The 16,608-nt window shown below is 41.4% G+C and overlaps 1 protein-coding gene across 6 annotated transcripts in view; it reads right to left on the reverse strand.

The window, feature by feature from the left end:
• Positions 1-11,740, reverse strand: part of LRIG2 (leucine rich repeats and immunoglobulin like domains 2) — a 60,385-nt gene extending 48,645 nt beyond the window's left edge. For 2 of the 6 annotated variants that reach the window (XM_070268489.1, XM_070268487.1), the window contains exons 1-2: positions 11,265-11,736; positions 1,076-1,252 (exon numbers count right to left, since the gene is read on the reverse strand). Coding sequence is in view for 2 of the 6 variants with exons in the window: in XM_070268486.1 (XP_070124587.1) it covers positions 11,265-11,503 (239 nt within the window). In the remaining 4 variants the exon portion in view is untranslated. Of the gene's footprint in view, positions 1-1,075; positions 1,253-11,264 lie in introns of all 6 variants that reach the window. The other 4 variants (XM_070268486.1, XM_001495327.7, XM_070268488.1 and 1 more) reach the window with 3 other exon arrangements.
• Positions 11,741-16,608: the final 4,868 nt, after the last annotated feature.

Raw genomic sequence — 16,608 nt, forward strand, 5'->3', positions numbered from 1 at the left:
AAACATACAGACATAAATAGAGATCTTATGGTTTTCATTCTAAAATTTTAGCCATGAGTTAACAAAACATAGTAATATAAACTCACTGGTGTATACAAAATAATTAGCTCTTGTCTTTTCTCCACTTCATATTTTTATGCAAATTGTTTCTGGAAAATGGGACAAATTAAGGTTACCTGTTTACCAATTTTGTAGAGACCACCTTCAAGACCTTCCCTTGCCATGATATGTAATCTTATGGAGGCTGTGGACCAAATTTTAGGTGAGTCACCGAGGAGACATCTAGCAGCTATCTGATGTGTCCAAAGCCCATCCAACTGGCCAAAACATCCAGTCCATTTCCAATTAGCCTTTTTCCTTTTTAGCCTCAAGTGGTTGCTTTTAGGGGTCCCTAAGGCCCTTGACAGCCCCAAATGGAGGACAGGGAGCCCAAAGCCAAGTGGCTAGACACACTGAGGTGGAAAAAGGTCTGGCAGGGGTAGAGGGATAGAGGAGGAAGGCATTTGGAGGGGGACATATCAAATGATTCAAAGGAATTGGAGGGAAGACCGAAGGTGGTAAGAGGAGGAAGGAGAAGCAGAGGCAATGGGAAGGGAGAAGTATTAGAGGAGCCAGTTCGGGGAGATCTCAAGTTTGACAAAGAGGCCAATGAAGTTCCATATTATTCTCAGCAACATCATGCCTACAAGAACGGAGGTAGACACAGTTGGCAGAGAATATAGTCAGCAGGGGTTCAAAAACCCTTAGTTTGAGTCAACGAAGAAGTTCTCAGGGGAGAAGCAGGATCCAATAGAAAAAACTGAGAGGTGTCACAGAGAGCAAGGAAGAAAGACTTCCAGCACAAAGAGTCAAGGAATAATCAAAAAAAGAGACTTCCAGCCCAGTAGGTACCTTTCAAACAAAGAAGCCTAGGACTCTATCCCAGCTTCTTACAAACAGCTGCTTGCCTGGGACTCTAACTGAGCTTCTTATAAACAGAGAAACTTGGGACTCTAACCCAGTCTGAGTTTATCTGGGACTCTATCCCATCTTCTGGAGTACACTCAGACTCTTAAGAATCAAAATCTATCCTTACCAGCTTCCACGGACGTTTGTCCGGAGCAATGGTTCAGGAGTCGGACTCACCAATGGATCCCCGATCAATCAGTCAGGAGTGAAGATAAAGGCTTCAAAGGTACACACTTAGGGTCCTGGGTGAGAGGTCCGGGGGTCCAATGATGAATCTGATCCTATCCGAGTTGTGGCACCATAACTGTTAAAAGGAAAAAAATATTCAATGACACTCGTTAAAACATGGTAAGGAAGACTTTGAGGGGGGAGGCCTATCTCAATAGGTATAGGGACCACTGCGATGAAATTTTGCAGTGAGAAAAAGAGATTGGACTCAACTCCAAATACTGGTAAGTGGGAATTTATAGCTAAGGAGCAGGATGGGGTCAGTAGACAGAAAATTACTAAGAGGAAATATCAGGGGTAGGGGGGCTCCGATTAAACACATCTGACAGGATTCTTGCTGAAGACGGGCCAGGGTGATCAGACATCACCTGGGGGATTGTGGAGGATGAGAAACCCAATCAGATATTGAGAGTGTTCAGATATCGAGGATGGGGCTTCTTGCTAAACTGACTTGGCAAGGTCTTGCTAAAACTGCATTTTACGAGGATGTGCACAAACGGGCCTAGGAGAAGGTTCAGGAGTCTGACTAAAGTTTGGTAAAGCAAAAAATGTTTGCCACTTGTTTCTTCCTTTACTCACACACATAATATTTCTCACACCAGACGCATGTGCTTTTTCCCCAACACCAACCAATTCTCCAACACCAGCTGGATGTCCTACAATTCAATTCAATTCAATTCTGACACTACCTGGAGTTAGTGCAGACTCCACAAGATAAGGGCTCAGTCCCACAAGACTGTTCCTCACTTCAGACACCAATCATAAATAGTAGGTCCCCATGATACGTACAACTTCGGTCCAACTTGGCTACAAATCAGAGGTTCCTACGACCCCCTCCTTGGAGTCAATCACTTCCTACAGCTCACAGAACTCAGGGAAACACTTACTTACATTTACAAGTTTATTATATAATAAAAGATGTGATCAAGGACACAGATGAACAGCCAGATGAAGAGAGACATCGGGCGAGATGCAGAAGGGTCCAGTGCAGGAGCTTCTGTCCCTGCAGACTTGGGGTGCACCACCCTCCCAGCACGCAGATGTGCTCACCAACCCAGAAGCTCTCCAAAACCCATACTTTGGGGATTTTTACGGAGGCTTCTTCACAGAGGAATGATCAATTGTTAACTCAATCTCCAGCCCCTCTCCCTTTCCAGGAGGGTGGGGGCGTGCGGCTGAAAGATCCAAGCTTCTAATCATAGCTTGGTCTTTCCGGTGACCAGCCCCTATCCTGAAGCTATCCAGCAGCCCACCAAGAGTCACCTCTTTAGATCCAACAGCACTCCTATCCCCCAGGAAATTCCAAGAGATTTAGAAGCTCTGTATCAGAAATCAGGGTAAAGACCAAATATAAGAACAAAAGATGCTCCTAGTGCTCTTATCACTTAGGAAACTAGAAGGGTTCCAAGAGCTCTGTGCCAGGAAACAGGGCCAGATATAAATATTTCAAAAACCAGGATTAATGAATATTGTCTACGATCTTTTTGATAAAGGCCACAAGTTTAATCATCTGAGTTTGACTTACCAGTATATTTAAAACATTGCATGTGTTTTAAAAATTCAAAATTGCATAAAGAAAGCCATGTGTATCTAGTGGTTTTATAGTTCAAGCCAACTGCTGATGAATGTTAGATTTCTCAGTTTCATACAGCACAATCCCATCTTTTAATATTCTAAGAGTTATTCTGCTAATATAAGGCTTCTATCCAATTACATTTCTACAACAGAATTAATCTCCAAGGCATTTCACTTCAACTGAAAATGTCAATTTTATTATAGGACATTTAAAATTCTTCAATGCCATTTGGCTTTTGGCAATTTGTCTTGACTAAACAAAAATCAAACCTAGACACAAAATTAATGTATCTTACATAAAACTATTTCTAATTACTGTTTACCTAACAATGAAGGAGCTTCAAAAGTAGGCCACACTTCACAGCCAGGCGAGCTAACCACTGGCTGCATTAGATGCCCATAGCTCTGCTGCAGCCCAGAGTGGGAAAGTGAGATCCAGCAGTATCAGATGGTAGCAGAGCTGCAAGTCTGGGTGAACCAGCTCACGGCTGCCGCAAAAGCCCATAACACCACTGCAGACCCTAAGGAGGGAGCATGTCCAGGCGGGTTGTGGGAGCAGGCACCAGCAACCCAAAGCCCCCATGTGATTATTCCCACAGCTGACAGAAGACCCCACATGGCCACTGCGATCCCAGGAGGGGCCCAGCCTCAGTCAGGACAGCTGACAGGGATCCTGGTCAGTGCAGATTACACAGCTGCTGCCCCCTCCCCCCAACTGGAAGCAGTAACCAAACTCTATCTCTATGTGGAGGCACAAATCCATGCCACCAAGCAGTACAAAAAAAATATTAAATCTCCAGAACAGAAGGAAAATGACAAGTACCAAGAAAACAATCCCAAAGACACAGAAATCTATAACCCAAATGACAAAGAATTCAAAATATCTATCATTAAAAAACTCAATGAGTTAAAAGAGAATACAGATAGACAATTCAATGAGTTCAGGAGCTACATCACAAAAGAGCTTGATACTGTAAAGAAGAACCAATCAGAAATGTTGGAAATGAAAAACACAACGGAGGAGATTAAGAAAAATCTGGACTCCCTGAACAGTAAGGCTGATAATATGGAGGACAGAATTAGCAGTCTGGAGGACAGGAATATAGAAATGCTTCAGATAGAGGAGGAGAGAGAACTAAGACTAAAAAGAAATGAAGGAACTTTTCAAGAAAGATCCAACTCAATTAGGAAACACAACATAAGGATTATAGGTATCCCAGAGGGAGAAGAGAAGGAGAATGGAGCAGAAAGCTTGTTCAAAGTAATAATAGCTGAAAACGTCCCAAACCTGAGGAGACAGTTGGAAATCCACGTGACAGAAGCTAACAGGGGCTGGCCCCGTGGCCGAGTGGTTAAGTTCGCGTGTTCCGCTGCGGTGGCCCAGGGTTTCAGTGGTTCAAATCCTGGACACAGACATGGCATCGCTCATCAGGCCATGCAGAGGCGGCATCCCACGTACCACAACTAGAAGGATCCACAACTAAAATATATACAACTATGTACTAGGGGGCTCTGGGGAGAAAAAGGAAAAAATTTTAAATCTTAAAAAAAAAAAAGTTAATAGATCTCCAAACTTTACCAATGTAAAAAAACCAAGCCCAAGGCATAAAGTGCTGAATGTTGCAAAAGTCAACAACAAAGAGAAAATATTAAGGGTAGCAAGGCAGAAGAAAATAACCTACAAAGGAACCCCCATCAGGCTGTCAGCAGATTTCTCAGCAGATACCTTACAGGCTGGGAGAGAGTGGAATGATATATTCAAAACTCTGAAAAACAGAAACTTGCAGCCAAGAATACTCTAACCAGCTAAAATATCCTTCAAATATGACAGAGAAATAAAAACTTTCCCAGATAAATAAAAGCTAAGGGAGCTCATTGCCACAAGGCCCCCTCCCCATGCAAAAAATGCTCAGGAATGTATTTCCCTCATACACGGAAAAAAAAAAACAAAAAAAAACAGGAAAGGGGTTACAAAACCCTGAGCAAAGGAGATAAGTAGAAAGACAAAATCAGAAAATTGCAGCTCTCCATCAGAACAGGTTAGCAAATGCTAAAGGATAACATTAAAGATAAAGGGAAGATGGGGCTGGGGGCTGAGTGGTTGAGTTTGCATGCTCCACTTTGGCAGCCCAGAGTTTTGCCAGTTCGGATTCTGGGCACGGACCTAGCACCACTCATGAAGCCACGCTGAGGCGGCGTCCCACATGCCACAACTAGAAGGACCCACAACTAAAAATATACAACTGAGTATTGGGGGGCTTTGGGGAGAAGGAAAAATAAAAAATAAATAAAATCTTCAAAAAAGGGTGTGGGGGAAGGAGCGGCCTGGTGGTGCAGCAGTTAAGTGAGCATGTTCCGCTTCGGCAGCCCGGGGTTCGACAGTTTGGATCCTGGGTGCAGACATGGCACCACCTGGCAACCCATGCTGTGGTAGGCATCCCACATAGAAAGTAGAGGAAGATGGGCACAGATGTTAGCTCAGGGCCAGTCTTCCTCAGCAAAAAGAGGAGGATTGGCAGATGTTAGCTCAGGGCTAATCTTCCTCAAACAAAGAAAAAAAGGGAAGGGAAACACCAAGAATAAATATAACCTTGTCATTTTAAACACAAACTCACAACACAAGAAGACAAAAAGATGTGACAATAACAACCTAGAAGGGGAAGAGGAAAGGGAACTAGCTTAGTCTAAGGAAATAACAGACTATCAGAAAATGGACTATCTCATCTACGAGATGTTTTATACAAACCACATGGTAACCACTAAACAAATAATTAGAATGGAGACACAAATTAGAAATAAGAAGAAAACCAACACAGAAAACCACCTAACTGAATTGGTAGTCCAAAATGCATGGGATGAGAAACAAAAGAAATGCAGGAGAACCAGAAAACGAGCAATAAAATGGCAGCATTAGGACCCCACATTTCAATAATCACTCTAAATGTAAATGCATTGAATTCTCCAATCAAAAGACACAGAGTGGCAGGATGGATTAAGAACAAGACCCAAGAATATGCTGCCTCCAGGAAACACCTCAGCCCCAAAGACAAACACAGACTCAGAGTGAAGGGATGGAAGACGATACTCCAAGCTAATAGTGAACATAAGAAAGCAGGTGCTGCCATATTTATATCAGACAAAGTAGACTTCAAGGCAAAACAGGTAAAGGAAGACTAAGAGGGGAAGTTTATAATGATAAAAGGGACTCTCCACCAAGAAGACATAACACTTATAAATATATATGCGCCCAACACAGGAGCACCAAAGTACGAAAAGCAACTATTAACAAAACTAAAAGGAAATATGAACAACAATATGATAATAGTAGGGGACCTCAACACCCCCTAACACCAATGGATAGATCATCCAGACAGAAAGTCAACAAGGAAATTGTACAATTAAATTAAAAACTAGACTAGATTGACTTAATAGATATATATATATGACACTCCATCCAAAGACAGCAAGTTACACATTCTTCTCAAGTGCGCATGGAACATTCTCAAGGATAGACCATGTGTTGGGAAACAAAGCAAGCCTCAACAAACTTAAGAGCACTGAAATAATATCAAGCATCTTTTCCAACCATAATGCTATGAAACTAGAAATAAATTACCAGAATAAAGTTGAGAAAGGGGCAAAGATGTGGAGATTAAACAACATGCTACTGAATGACCAATGGATCAAAGGAGAAATCAAATATTATCTGGAGAAAAATGAAAATGAAAATATACCATACCAATTCATTTGGGATGCAGCAAAAGCCATATTAAGAGGGAAATTCATCGTAATACAGGCTTACCTCAATAAACAAGAAAAATCTCAAATAACCAATCTCAAACTACACCTAACAGAATTAGAAAAAGAAAAACAAACAAAGCCCAAAGTCAGCAGAAGGAGGGAAATAATAAAAATTAGAGCAGAAATAAATGAAATCAAAACAAAAAAGACAGTACAAAGGATCAATGAAACAAAGAGCTGGATCTTCAAGAAATAAACAAAATTGACAGTGTCTTAGCAAGGCTCACTAAAAAAAAAGAGGGGACTCAAATAAATAAAATCAGAAATGAAAGAGGAGAAATCACAACGGATGCCACTGAAATATAAAAGGTTATCAGAGAATACTATGAAAAACTATATGCCAACGAATTGGACAACCTAGAAGAAATGGATAAATTCTTGGACTCTTACACTCTCCCAAAACTGAATCAGGAAGAAATAGAGAATGTGAATAGACCAATCACAAGTAAAGAGATTGAAACAGCAATCAAAAACCTCCCCAAAAATAAATGTCCAGGACCAGACAGCTTCTCTGGAGAATTCTACCAAACGTTCAAAGAAGACTTAATACCTAGCCTTCTCAAACTACTCCAGAAAATTAAGGAAGATGGAGCACTTCCTAACACATTCTACGAGGCCAACATCACCCTGATCCCAAAACCAGACAAGGACAACACAAAGAAGAAAAACTACAGGCCAATATCACTAGTGAACATAGACACAAAAATCCTCAACAAAATATTGGCAAACCGAATACAGCAACACATTAAAAAGATCATACACCATGATCAAGTGGGATTTATACCAGGGACACAGGGACGGTTCAACATCCACAAATCAATCAATGTAATATACCACAGTAACAAAATGAGGAAGAAAAACCACATGATCATCTCAATAGATGCAGAGAAAGCATTCGACAAGATCCAACATCCAGGGGCCGGCCCCATGGCCAAGTGGTTAAGTTCACACGCTCTGCTGCAGGCAGCCCAGTGTTTCGTTGGTTCGAATCCTGGGCACGGACATGGCACTGCTCATGAAGCCATGCTGAGGTGGTGTCCCACATGCCACAACTAGAAGGACCCACAACTAAAAATATACAACTAGGTACTGGGGGGCTTTGGGGAGAAAAATGAAAAAAATTAAAAAAATCTTAAAAAAAAAAATCCAACATCCATTTATGATAAAAACTCTCAATAAAATGGGAATAGAAGGAAAGTACCTCAACATAATAAAGGCCATATATGACAAACCCACAGCCAATATCATACTCAATGGGGAAAAACTGAAAACCACCCCTCTAAGAACAGGAACAAGACAAAGATGCCCACTCTCACCACTCTTATTCAACATCTTACTGAAGGTTTTGACCAGAGCAATTAGGCAGGAAAAAGAAATAAAAGGAATCCAAATGAACAATGAAGAAGTGAAACTCTCGCTGTTTGCAGATGACATGATCTTATATACAGAAAACCCTAAAAAATCCATCAGAAAGCTACTAGAAGTAATCAACAATTACAGCAAAGTTGCAGGGCACAAAATCAACTTACAGAAATCAGTAGCATTTCTATACTCTAATAACGAACTAGCAGAGAACTCAAGAACACAATCCCACTCACAATCCCAACAAAAATAATAAAATATCTTGGAATAAATTTAACCAAGGAAGTGAAAGACCTATACAATGAAAACTTCAAGACTTTCCTGAAAGAAATTGATGACAACATAAAGAGATGGAAAGACATTCCATGCACATGGATTGGAAGAATAAACATAGCTAAAATGTGCATACTACCTAAAGTAATCTACAGATTCAACACAATCCAAATCAGAATCCCAATGACATTCCTCATGGAAATAGACCAAAGAATCCTAAAATTCATATGGGACAACAAAAGATCCCAAATTGCTAAAGCAATCCTGAGAAAAAAGAACAAAGCTGGAGGCATCACAATCCTGACTTCAAAATATACTACAAAGCTATCATAATCAAAACAGCATGGTACTGGTACAAAACAGGCACACAGATTAACGGAACAGAATTGAAAGCTCAGAAATAAAACCACACATCTATGGACAGCTAATCTTTGACAAAGGAGCTGAGAACATACAATGGAGAAAAGAAAGTCTCCTCAACAAATGGTGCTGGGAAAACTGGACAGCCACATGCAAACAAATGAAAATACACAATTCTTTTATGCTATTCACAAAAACAAACTCAAAATGGATCAAAGACTTAAAGGTAAGACCTGAAACCATAAGACTTCTGGAAGAAAATATAGGCAGTACACTCTTTGCCATCAGTCTTAAAAGGATCTTTTCGGACACCATGTCTTCTCAGAGAAGGGAAACAACAGAAAGAATAAACAAATGGGACTTCATCAGACTAAAGAGCTTCTACGAGGCAAGGGAAAACAGGACTGAAACAAAAACACAACCCACCAACTGGAAAAAATTTTGGCAAATCATATGTATCTGACAGAGGGTTAATCTCCATAATATATAAAGGACTCATACAACTCAACAACAAAAAATCAAACAACCCGATCAAAAAATGGGCAGGGGATATGAACAGACATTTCTCCAAAGATACACAGATGGCCAATAGGCACATGAAAAGATGCTCATCATCACTGAGCATCAGGGAAATGCAAATCAAAACTACACTAAGCTATCACCTTACACCCATGAGAATGGCTAAAATAACCAAAACAAAAAATAACAAATGTTGGAGAGGTTGTGGAGAAAAAGGAATCCTCATACACTACTGGTGGGAATGCAAACTGGTGCAGCCACTATGAAAAACAGTATGGAGATTTCTCAAAAAATTAAAACTAGAAATACCATACGACCCAGCCATCCCAATACTGGGTATCTATCCAAAGAACTTGAAATCAGCAATTCAAAGAGACCCATGCACCTCTATGTTCATCGCAGCATTATTTACAATAGCCAAAACACGGAAGCAACCTAAGTGCCCATGGACTGACGACTGGGTAAAGAAGATATAGTATATATATTTATACATACACAATGGAATACCACTCAGCCATAAAAAAGGATAAAATCATCCCATTCACAGCAACATGGATGGACCTTGAGGGTATTATGTTAAGCGAAATAAGCCAGATAGACACAGACAATGTCTGTATGACTCCACTCATATGTGGAAGATAAACACATAGACAAAGAGAATAGATTAGTAGTTACCAGGGGAAAGGGGGGGCTGGAGGGGGGCACAAAGGGTGAAGTGGTGCACCTATGAGTCACAAATAAGAATGTACAACTGAAATTTCACAAGGTTATAAACTATCGTAACCTCAATAAAAAATTTTTTTAAAGTAGGCCATATTTACTTCAATTACAGCTAATGAAGCTGTGTTGTTTTTAAACCTGCACCAGATTTATGCTGTCATAATCAGGTAACTATTCGAAGAATTTCTTAGAAAAAGGCACCTGCTGCATAACAAAGACAGCTGTAGTAGGTTTAATTTAGACTATGCTGCACATTGATGTGAATTTTTAAATTGTATTTGTGTCAACAGAACTGGAATGAGCTACAAGTGTCACGATCACAAAATGACAGAAAGCGTCTTATTATATTGCACATCTAAGCTACTGCAACACTTGGTTACCTTAACTTTCTCAATGATTTATGACGTAGCTGTCTTTCCCATCTATCCTATTTGCAAATGTATTAATCCTTTAATCTCTGCAGCAGAGGCCTTCTGTTTGTGTTCTACTTCCAATGAAAATCCAAACAGCCCCTCATATTTTAATTGCACCTCAAGCTATTCTTTTTTGTGACGACTAGAAATCTGTCAATTAATAAATGCGTCGCTCAGTTAGCAGCAAAGAAATAACTGTAAGATGGTGGTTAAGCAGCTCCATAATTGCAGCATATAATACCCACTGTTGCTCCTAATGCCACCAGGTTGACTCAGACTAATGAGCTCTCCAGGGCCACTGTCTAACACAGGCCTTTCAAGATGAGCACTCAGCAGTGGAGTCTCCCGAAGAATGCATCCAAACATTGTACTTGCTTCTCATACATAAACACAGAGGACTGATTTTTAGGTTCTTCGACACACAGAATTGCACTGAAAACAATCAAAGCATCACGTGATTTTGGAAAAGACTATTCCTTCCCTTTTTTACAGTGAATCTTAAATTAGAACAAGAATGCTACTTATAAAGACATTTGTTCGCGGTACTACTGGATCTCCTAACGCTGCAGCTCCTAACACAGATTTTAACCTTGTTAAGTATCAAAACTATAGCACGAAATGAGCCAAAACGCTAACTGGGCACAAAAGACTGTTCATATGTCTTTGGCGAACCTGGTTATAAAATCACGTGCCCGGGGACCATTCCACTGGGTATACACTGGATGATATAGCCCAAAGCGGGCAAGGAGCCCCAAACACGCAAAGTCAATGCCGCTGCCCAGGACCAGTGAGCCCTTAACAACATCCCCGCCCCAACTCCTCCCCAGCCCAGGAATCAGACTCCCCGGTCCTAAGAATCTTAATCCTGGTCTTCACACAAGCCTCCAAAACCTGAACACCAGGCTTTCAGGCTTCCACCACCGCCAGCCTCGAAAGTTCACGACATCGTAAAGTCCTTTTCCTTGAGAACTTAGGCCCCCTCCACCCAGACCTGTCTCCCTCCGGTCCCCCGTGGAGGGGGAGCTCCCCTTTCCCTCGGTCCCCGCGCCCAGCAACGCTACTCACAGGCTGGCGGAGTCAGGGGGCAGCGGGCTCGACAGCGCCCTCCAGCTCGGGGCGGGCAGTTTCCTGCGACTGCAGTCCAGCAGAGGGATGCGGCAGGAGCAGAGCGCGGGGCAGACACCTGCCCGGGCGGCCGGCAGCAGGAAGAGCACCGCCTGGGCGAGGAAGAGGAGCCGGGAAAGCGGTCCCGACGCACACTCCAGCAGCGGCTCCTCCCGGACGCCTCGGGGCGCCGGCGCCATTTTCCTCCCCGACCCGGCCCCGGCAGAGAAGAGCCGCCAGCTACAAAAGGCGGCTCGGCGGAGACGCTTGGCGGCTGCGCGACCACCCTAGGCCCCACTGTCGCCCGCACCCTCTAAAGGCAGGCGAGGGGCGGATACGGCGCGGCAGTGGGGGCGGCGGCCGAGGACACACGGCCGAGGCCCCACGGACAACGCTCCTCCGCCCCGCCCCGCGACGCAACGTCTTCACGCACAGGAACCAGCCAATCGGTGCCAGAGGACGAGATCGCATGGGGGCGGGACTCCGTGAGGGGGCGGGGCCGGAGATAGCGAGCTCCTTAAGGAGGAAGCCTTTAAGGTGTCCTGCGCTTTCCGGCGTCCCTCCGGGGTTCCGCCGCCATTCCTCCGCTGGAGGGCGCCGTGGCTCCTTCAGAGGGAGTAGGTGCTGTAGTGCTGCAGAGTCCAATGTGCTGACTTGGGGTATATCTATTAGGGCGATAGGAAAGGACCTTTTCTCTTCTCTAGAGGCTCCAAGAAAAGAGAATGGCAGAAGGGCTGCCTTCCAAGTCGCAGATGCGAATGGGGCGCGGGAGCTTCCATCTGGACCGGTTGGTCTCCAGAGCCGAGCTGGGCCCTCCTCCGCCCGCGCCTGCTTGTCTGCAGCTCGTGGTGTCCTACAAATGGGCAGCAACTCTCACTCTCCTGACAGGAAACATCCATCACTATCAATTGATGGCCACCTAATCTCACGTAGATCGAGGCCCTGTTTATTCATCTTTGTACCTCCAGCTTCTGTTCTAGCTCGGAGTTCAGTACGTGTTGATGGGACTGCACCTGCTAGGCATGTCTCTAAGGAAAATACTCTTCTTTTCTCTGTTTTGGAGAATGGTGTTCTAGATACAATAGTCACTCTCAGAAAGGCAAGCGGGACATGTAGATAAAGAGGGTGTTGAACAGTCAACAAAGTGAAGGCTGGGTGTGAGGAAATTTTTTATTTATCCTGAAGCAAAGGTTATGGAAAACCTACTAGAAAAGGTGAAGTCTGGCCGCTTTATGCTCACTCAGCCATGTATATCCAAGATTATAAATACTACTTTGAGAATGTTAACCTAAAAATAAAGAGCCAAAATGAAAGGCAAAGAGACATTTATGTTCTGGTCAAAGAGTTGCAATTTGAGGCACACAGATTTGGATAGGAACCCAAACAGTGTTCTGCTAGAGAGTAAAAGTGAGGGGGTTTTAAAGACAAAGAAAAGAGGTTGTATTACCAAGAATTTTAATTGGAGTTAGAGGCAGAGCACTAGTCTTGGCAAAACATTGGTCAATTATTGATTCTATCTTCAGAAAGTCCTTAATCCTCAGTCTTTGTGATCAAGATGTTCATTCTCCTGCTGACTTCTCAAACAATTGCTTGTAAACAATTGCTATTTTGGCCCAGTCCAAGGTTCAAGACACCAAGGAAGCTTCTCTGGAAAGACAGCTCTGACTCCATTTTAAAATTACTCCACTATAGTCAATTTTAACAAGAATAATAGTGATGGTTCACTTATATGTAGTGCTTTTATACTTTTCAAAGAACCTTTGCATCTGTTACCTTGTTTGGTCCCTCAATGACTGTGAAATTGGCAAGACAGTTATTGCTGGCAAGGAAACAAGTTTAGAGGTTAAAATAAGTTATCCAGAGGCAGAGGCAGGCTGACATTATTGTGGGTTTTCTGAGTCTTGTAAATTAGAAACCTGAGCAGGTTAAAAATGATAATGCTAAGTCATAGAGTTGTCCTAGAAAGTAACTGAAATCAATCTTTCCATGACAGGTTTGGAGTCACAATTATACTTTTAAAATTCTTCTTCCATTTTTTAATAATGAAATATTTCTTGGAATCAAGGCCAAATACAATTCTCCAATCTAAACCAAACTTTTAAAGCCAAGGGAGCAGAGTTAAACTTACTGTTAGCCTCCCTTCCCTGGCTGCTGAGCATGCTTAACACCTACTCTAAGAAACTGGGCATAGGCAGGAGCCCCACAAAAAAAAGGGGCATTTTAGTATGTATCTCTCTGCATTATAGTTTTATAACCCATTAGAAATTCACACTCTCTACCCTGTGTCCTTTCCAATGAGTAGTGCAGATCATACCAGCTAGGAGTCCCTCCCAGCTCTTAATTCCTTCGGCACATTATTTTTCCCATTCTGATAGCACATATATGCACCTTATATATCTTTGTATTTTCCTTATGGGCTAGCACAGCATCTGGCACATAATAGACACTCAATAAATATTTGATAAATGAATAGATAATGAGATATTATCTTACATTCTACTGTTAAAACTTTTTTATTGTGAAAAATGTGAATATACATAGAAATAAAGAGCACCCATATAATACAATAAGCACTCATATATCTAAGTTGATTTAGCTAATACACATTTTTAATAAAGAGTTTAGTGATCTATTTCTCATTAACAATGGAGCAAAGAGTTTTATATTCATTGCCCTAGAATTGTCTAAAAATCCTTGGGTACCAAAGTACATGGGCAGAGTTTTTAGAGTTCAGCATAACCCAAAAACAGAGAATAGCCCAGCTCCAGACTCCTAAAGAAAACTACTCACTTTGGATTCCTTGTTCTAGACCTTCATATAACACCATCCCTTTAAAATTTAGCTACCCCATATTATCCCATTATCTCAGGACTTTACTCTTTGCTAAGTCATAGCTAACTAATCTAGTCAATTCCATTCTCCTAAACTAGAAATCTCAGGGTCACCCATGCTTTCTCATCTTTCTTTCCTCCTGCATCCGGTCAGTCACTAGGCTCTATTGATTTCCACTCAAGGATGTCCCAGATCTTTTCCCACTTCTCCATTCCCACTGCCACTGTCTTTATTTAGATCTCCATCTCTCGTGGGTATTAACGCAATAATCTCTGAACTCATTTCCTGTCCTCCAGTCTCTCCCCTCTCCCAGTATCACTAGAATTGTTTTTCCAAAGCATAATGATATAGGTATGTTGTTAGCTTCTCCCTATATAAAAATATTTGGTGTTCCAGTGGCTTTTATTTTATTCTTTGTGTTTTCCCGAATGTTTTATAATGAACATGGATTATTTTGGAAAATAGAAATTTTTTTTTAGTTAATGACTTCCCATTGCCTATAATATCAAATTCCAAATTCTTTGTCCTACCATTTAAGGCTCCACAGTCAGGCCCCAGCCTAACTACCTCCCACATTTCCCGTATCTCCTCATCATTTTCTCCGTATTCCAGTCACAGGAAACAATTTGCCCTTCAAAATTGGGCCGTGCATGTCTATACTTATTTGTACATGTTTTGCTTCTACTGGCTGCCATTCTCCACCTTCTATGGCCAGGCATTTCCTACTCTCCTTCTAGTTCTTCCTTTTTTTCTTCTTCTTCTTCTCCCCAAAGTCCTCCAGTACACAGTTGTGTGTCCTAATTTTAGATCCTTCTAGTTCTGCTATGCGGGACGCTGCCTCAGCATGGCTTGATGAGCGGTACTAGGTCCGTGCCTAGGATTCAAATTGGCGAAACCCTGGGCTGCCAAAGCAGAGCGCACGAACTTCACCACTCGGCCACAGGGCCGGCCCTAGGTTCTTCCTTTATAATGATTTCTCTGACTATTCCAGGCATTTAGTGGCTTCCACTTCAACTCTACAACCACCGTTTATGGCATTCATATAAATATCACTTCCATGCCATCTTATTGTGTTGAATATACCTTTTTCTGGTTGGCCTCCCATGAGGTAAAAAATCTACATACTTGTTTTATATCCCTGTGCTAAATGCAGACAGAGTCTGGAATATGAGATAATAAATGAATATTTGTTATTGAATAAATTATTGTTAACTTCACGGCTTCTCTATTGAATAAGCCTAAATGTTCTTAGAATAACTTTGACTCCTTCCGTCTCTTCCTTCCTCCATCTCCTTTTCCCACAAAAGCAAAGAAGGAGTAATAATAATAATTACTATTCATTGAAGCAAAATCTAAAGCCAAAAAAATAGATAAATTGGACTTCATCAAAATGAAAAACTTTTGTGTACCAAAGGACACAATCAACAAGTGAAAAAGCAACCATGGAATGGGAGAAAAGATTTACAAATCATACGTCTGATAAGGGATTAATATCCAGAATGTATAAAGAACTCCTATAACGCAATAACAAAAAAACAAACAAACAAATTGAAAATGGGTAAAGGACTTGTATAGACATTTCTCCAAGTAAGATATGCAATTGCCAATAAGCACATGAAACAATGCTAAACATCCCTAATCATTAAGGCAATGTAAATCAAAACCACAATGAGATACCACTGTACCCCCATCAGGATGGCTATTATCAAAAAAACCAAACAAATGAACAAACTCAAAATCGCAAGAATTGGCAAGAATATGGAGAATTTGGAACTCTTGTGCTTTGCTAGTGGGAATGTAAAATGGTGCAGCTACTGTGGAAAATAGTATGGCATTTCCTCAAAAAATTAAACATAGAATTATCATATGATCCAGCAATTCTTCTTCTGGGTATATACCCAAAAGAATTGAAAGCAAGGAGTTGAAGAGACATTTGCACACCCATGTTCATAGCAATGTTGTTCACAATAGCCAAAAGGTGAAATCAACTTAAGTGTCCATCTACAGATGAATGGATAAAGAAAATGTGGTACATACAAAGGAATATTATTCACTCTTTAAAAGGAAGAGATTCTCACACATGCTACAACATGGGTGAAATTTGAAGACATTGTACTAAGTGAAATAAACCAGTCACCAAAGGACAAATATTGTTAGTTCCACTTACATGATGTACCTAGAGTAGTCAAATTCATAGAGACACAATATAGAATGGTTGTTGCCAGGGCCTAGGGGGAAGGAATGGAGAGCTATTGTTTAATAGACACCGAGCTTCAGTTTTGGATGACAAAAAAGTTCTGGAGATGGGTGGTGGTGACGGTTGCACAACAATGTAAATGTACTTAATGCCACTGAACTGTACATGGTTGAAATGGTAAATTTTATGTTATGTATAATTTACAAAAATTTTTTTAAAAATATAAAACCAGAAATCTGGAACTCAACTTTGAGTCATTCCTTTCTCCTTATTCTC

Source organism: Equus caballus, chromosome 5, assembly GCF_041296265.1.
Source record: "Equus caballus isolate H_3958 breed thoroughbred chromosome 5, TB-T2T, whole genome shotgun sequence".
Classification (NCBI taxonomy): domain Eukaryota; kingdom Metazoa; phylum Chordata; class Mammalia; order Perissodactyla; family Equidae; genus Equus; species Equus caballus.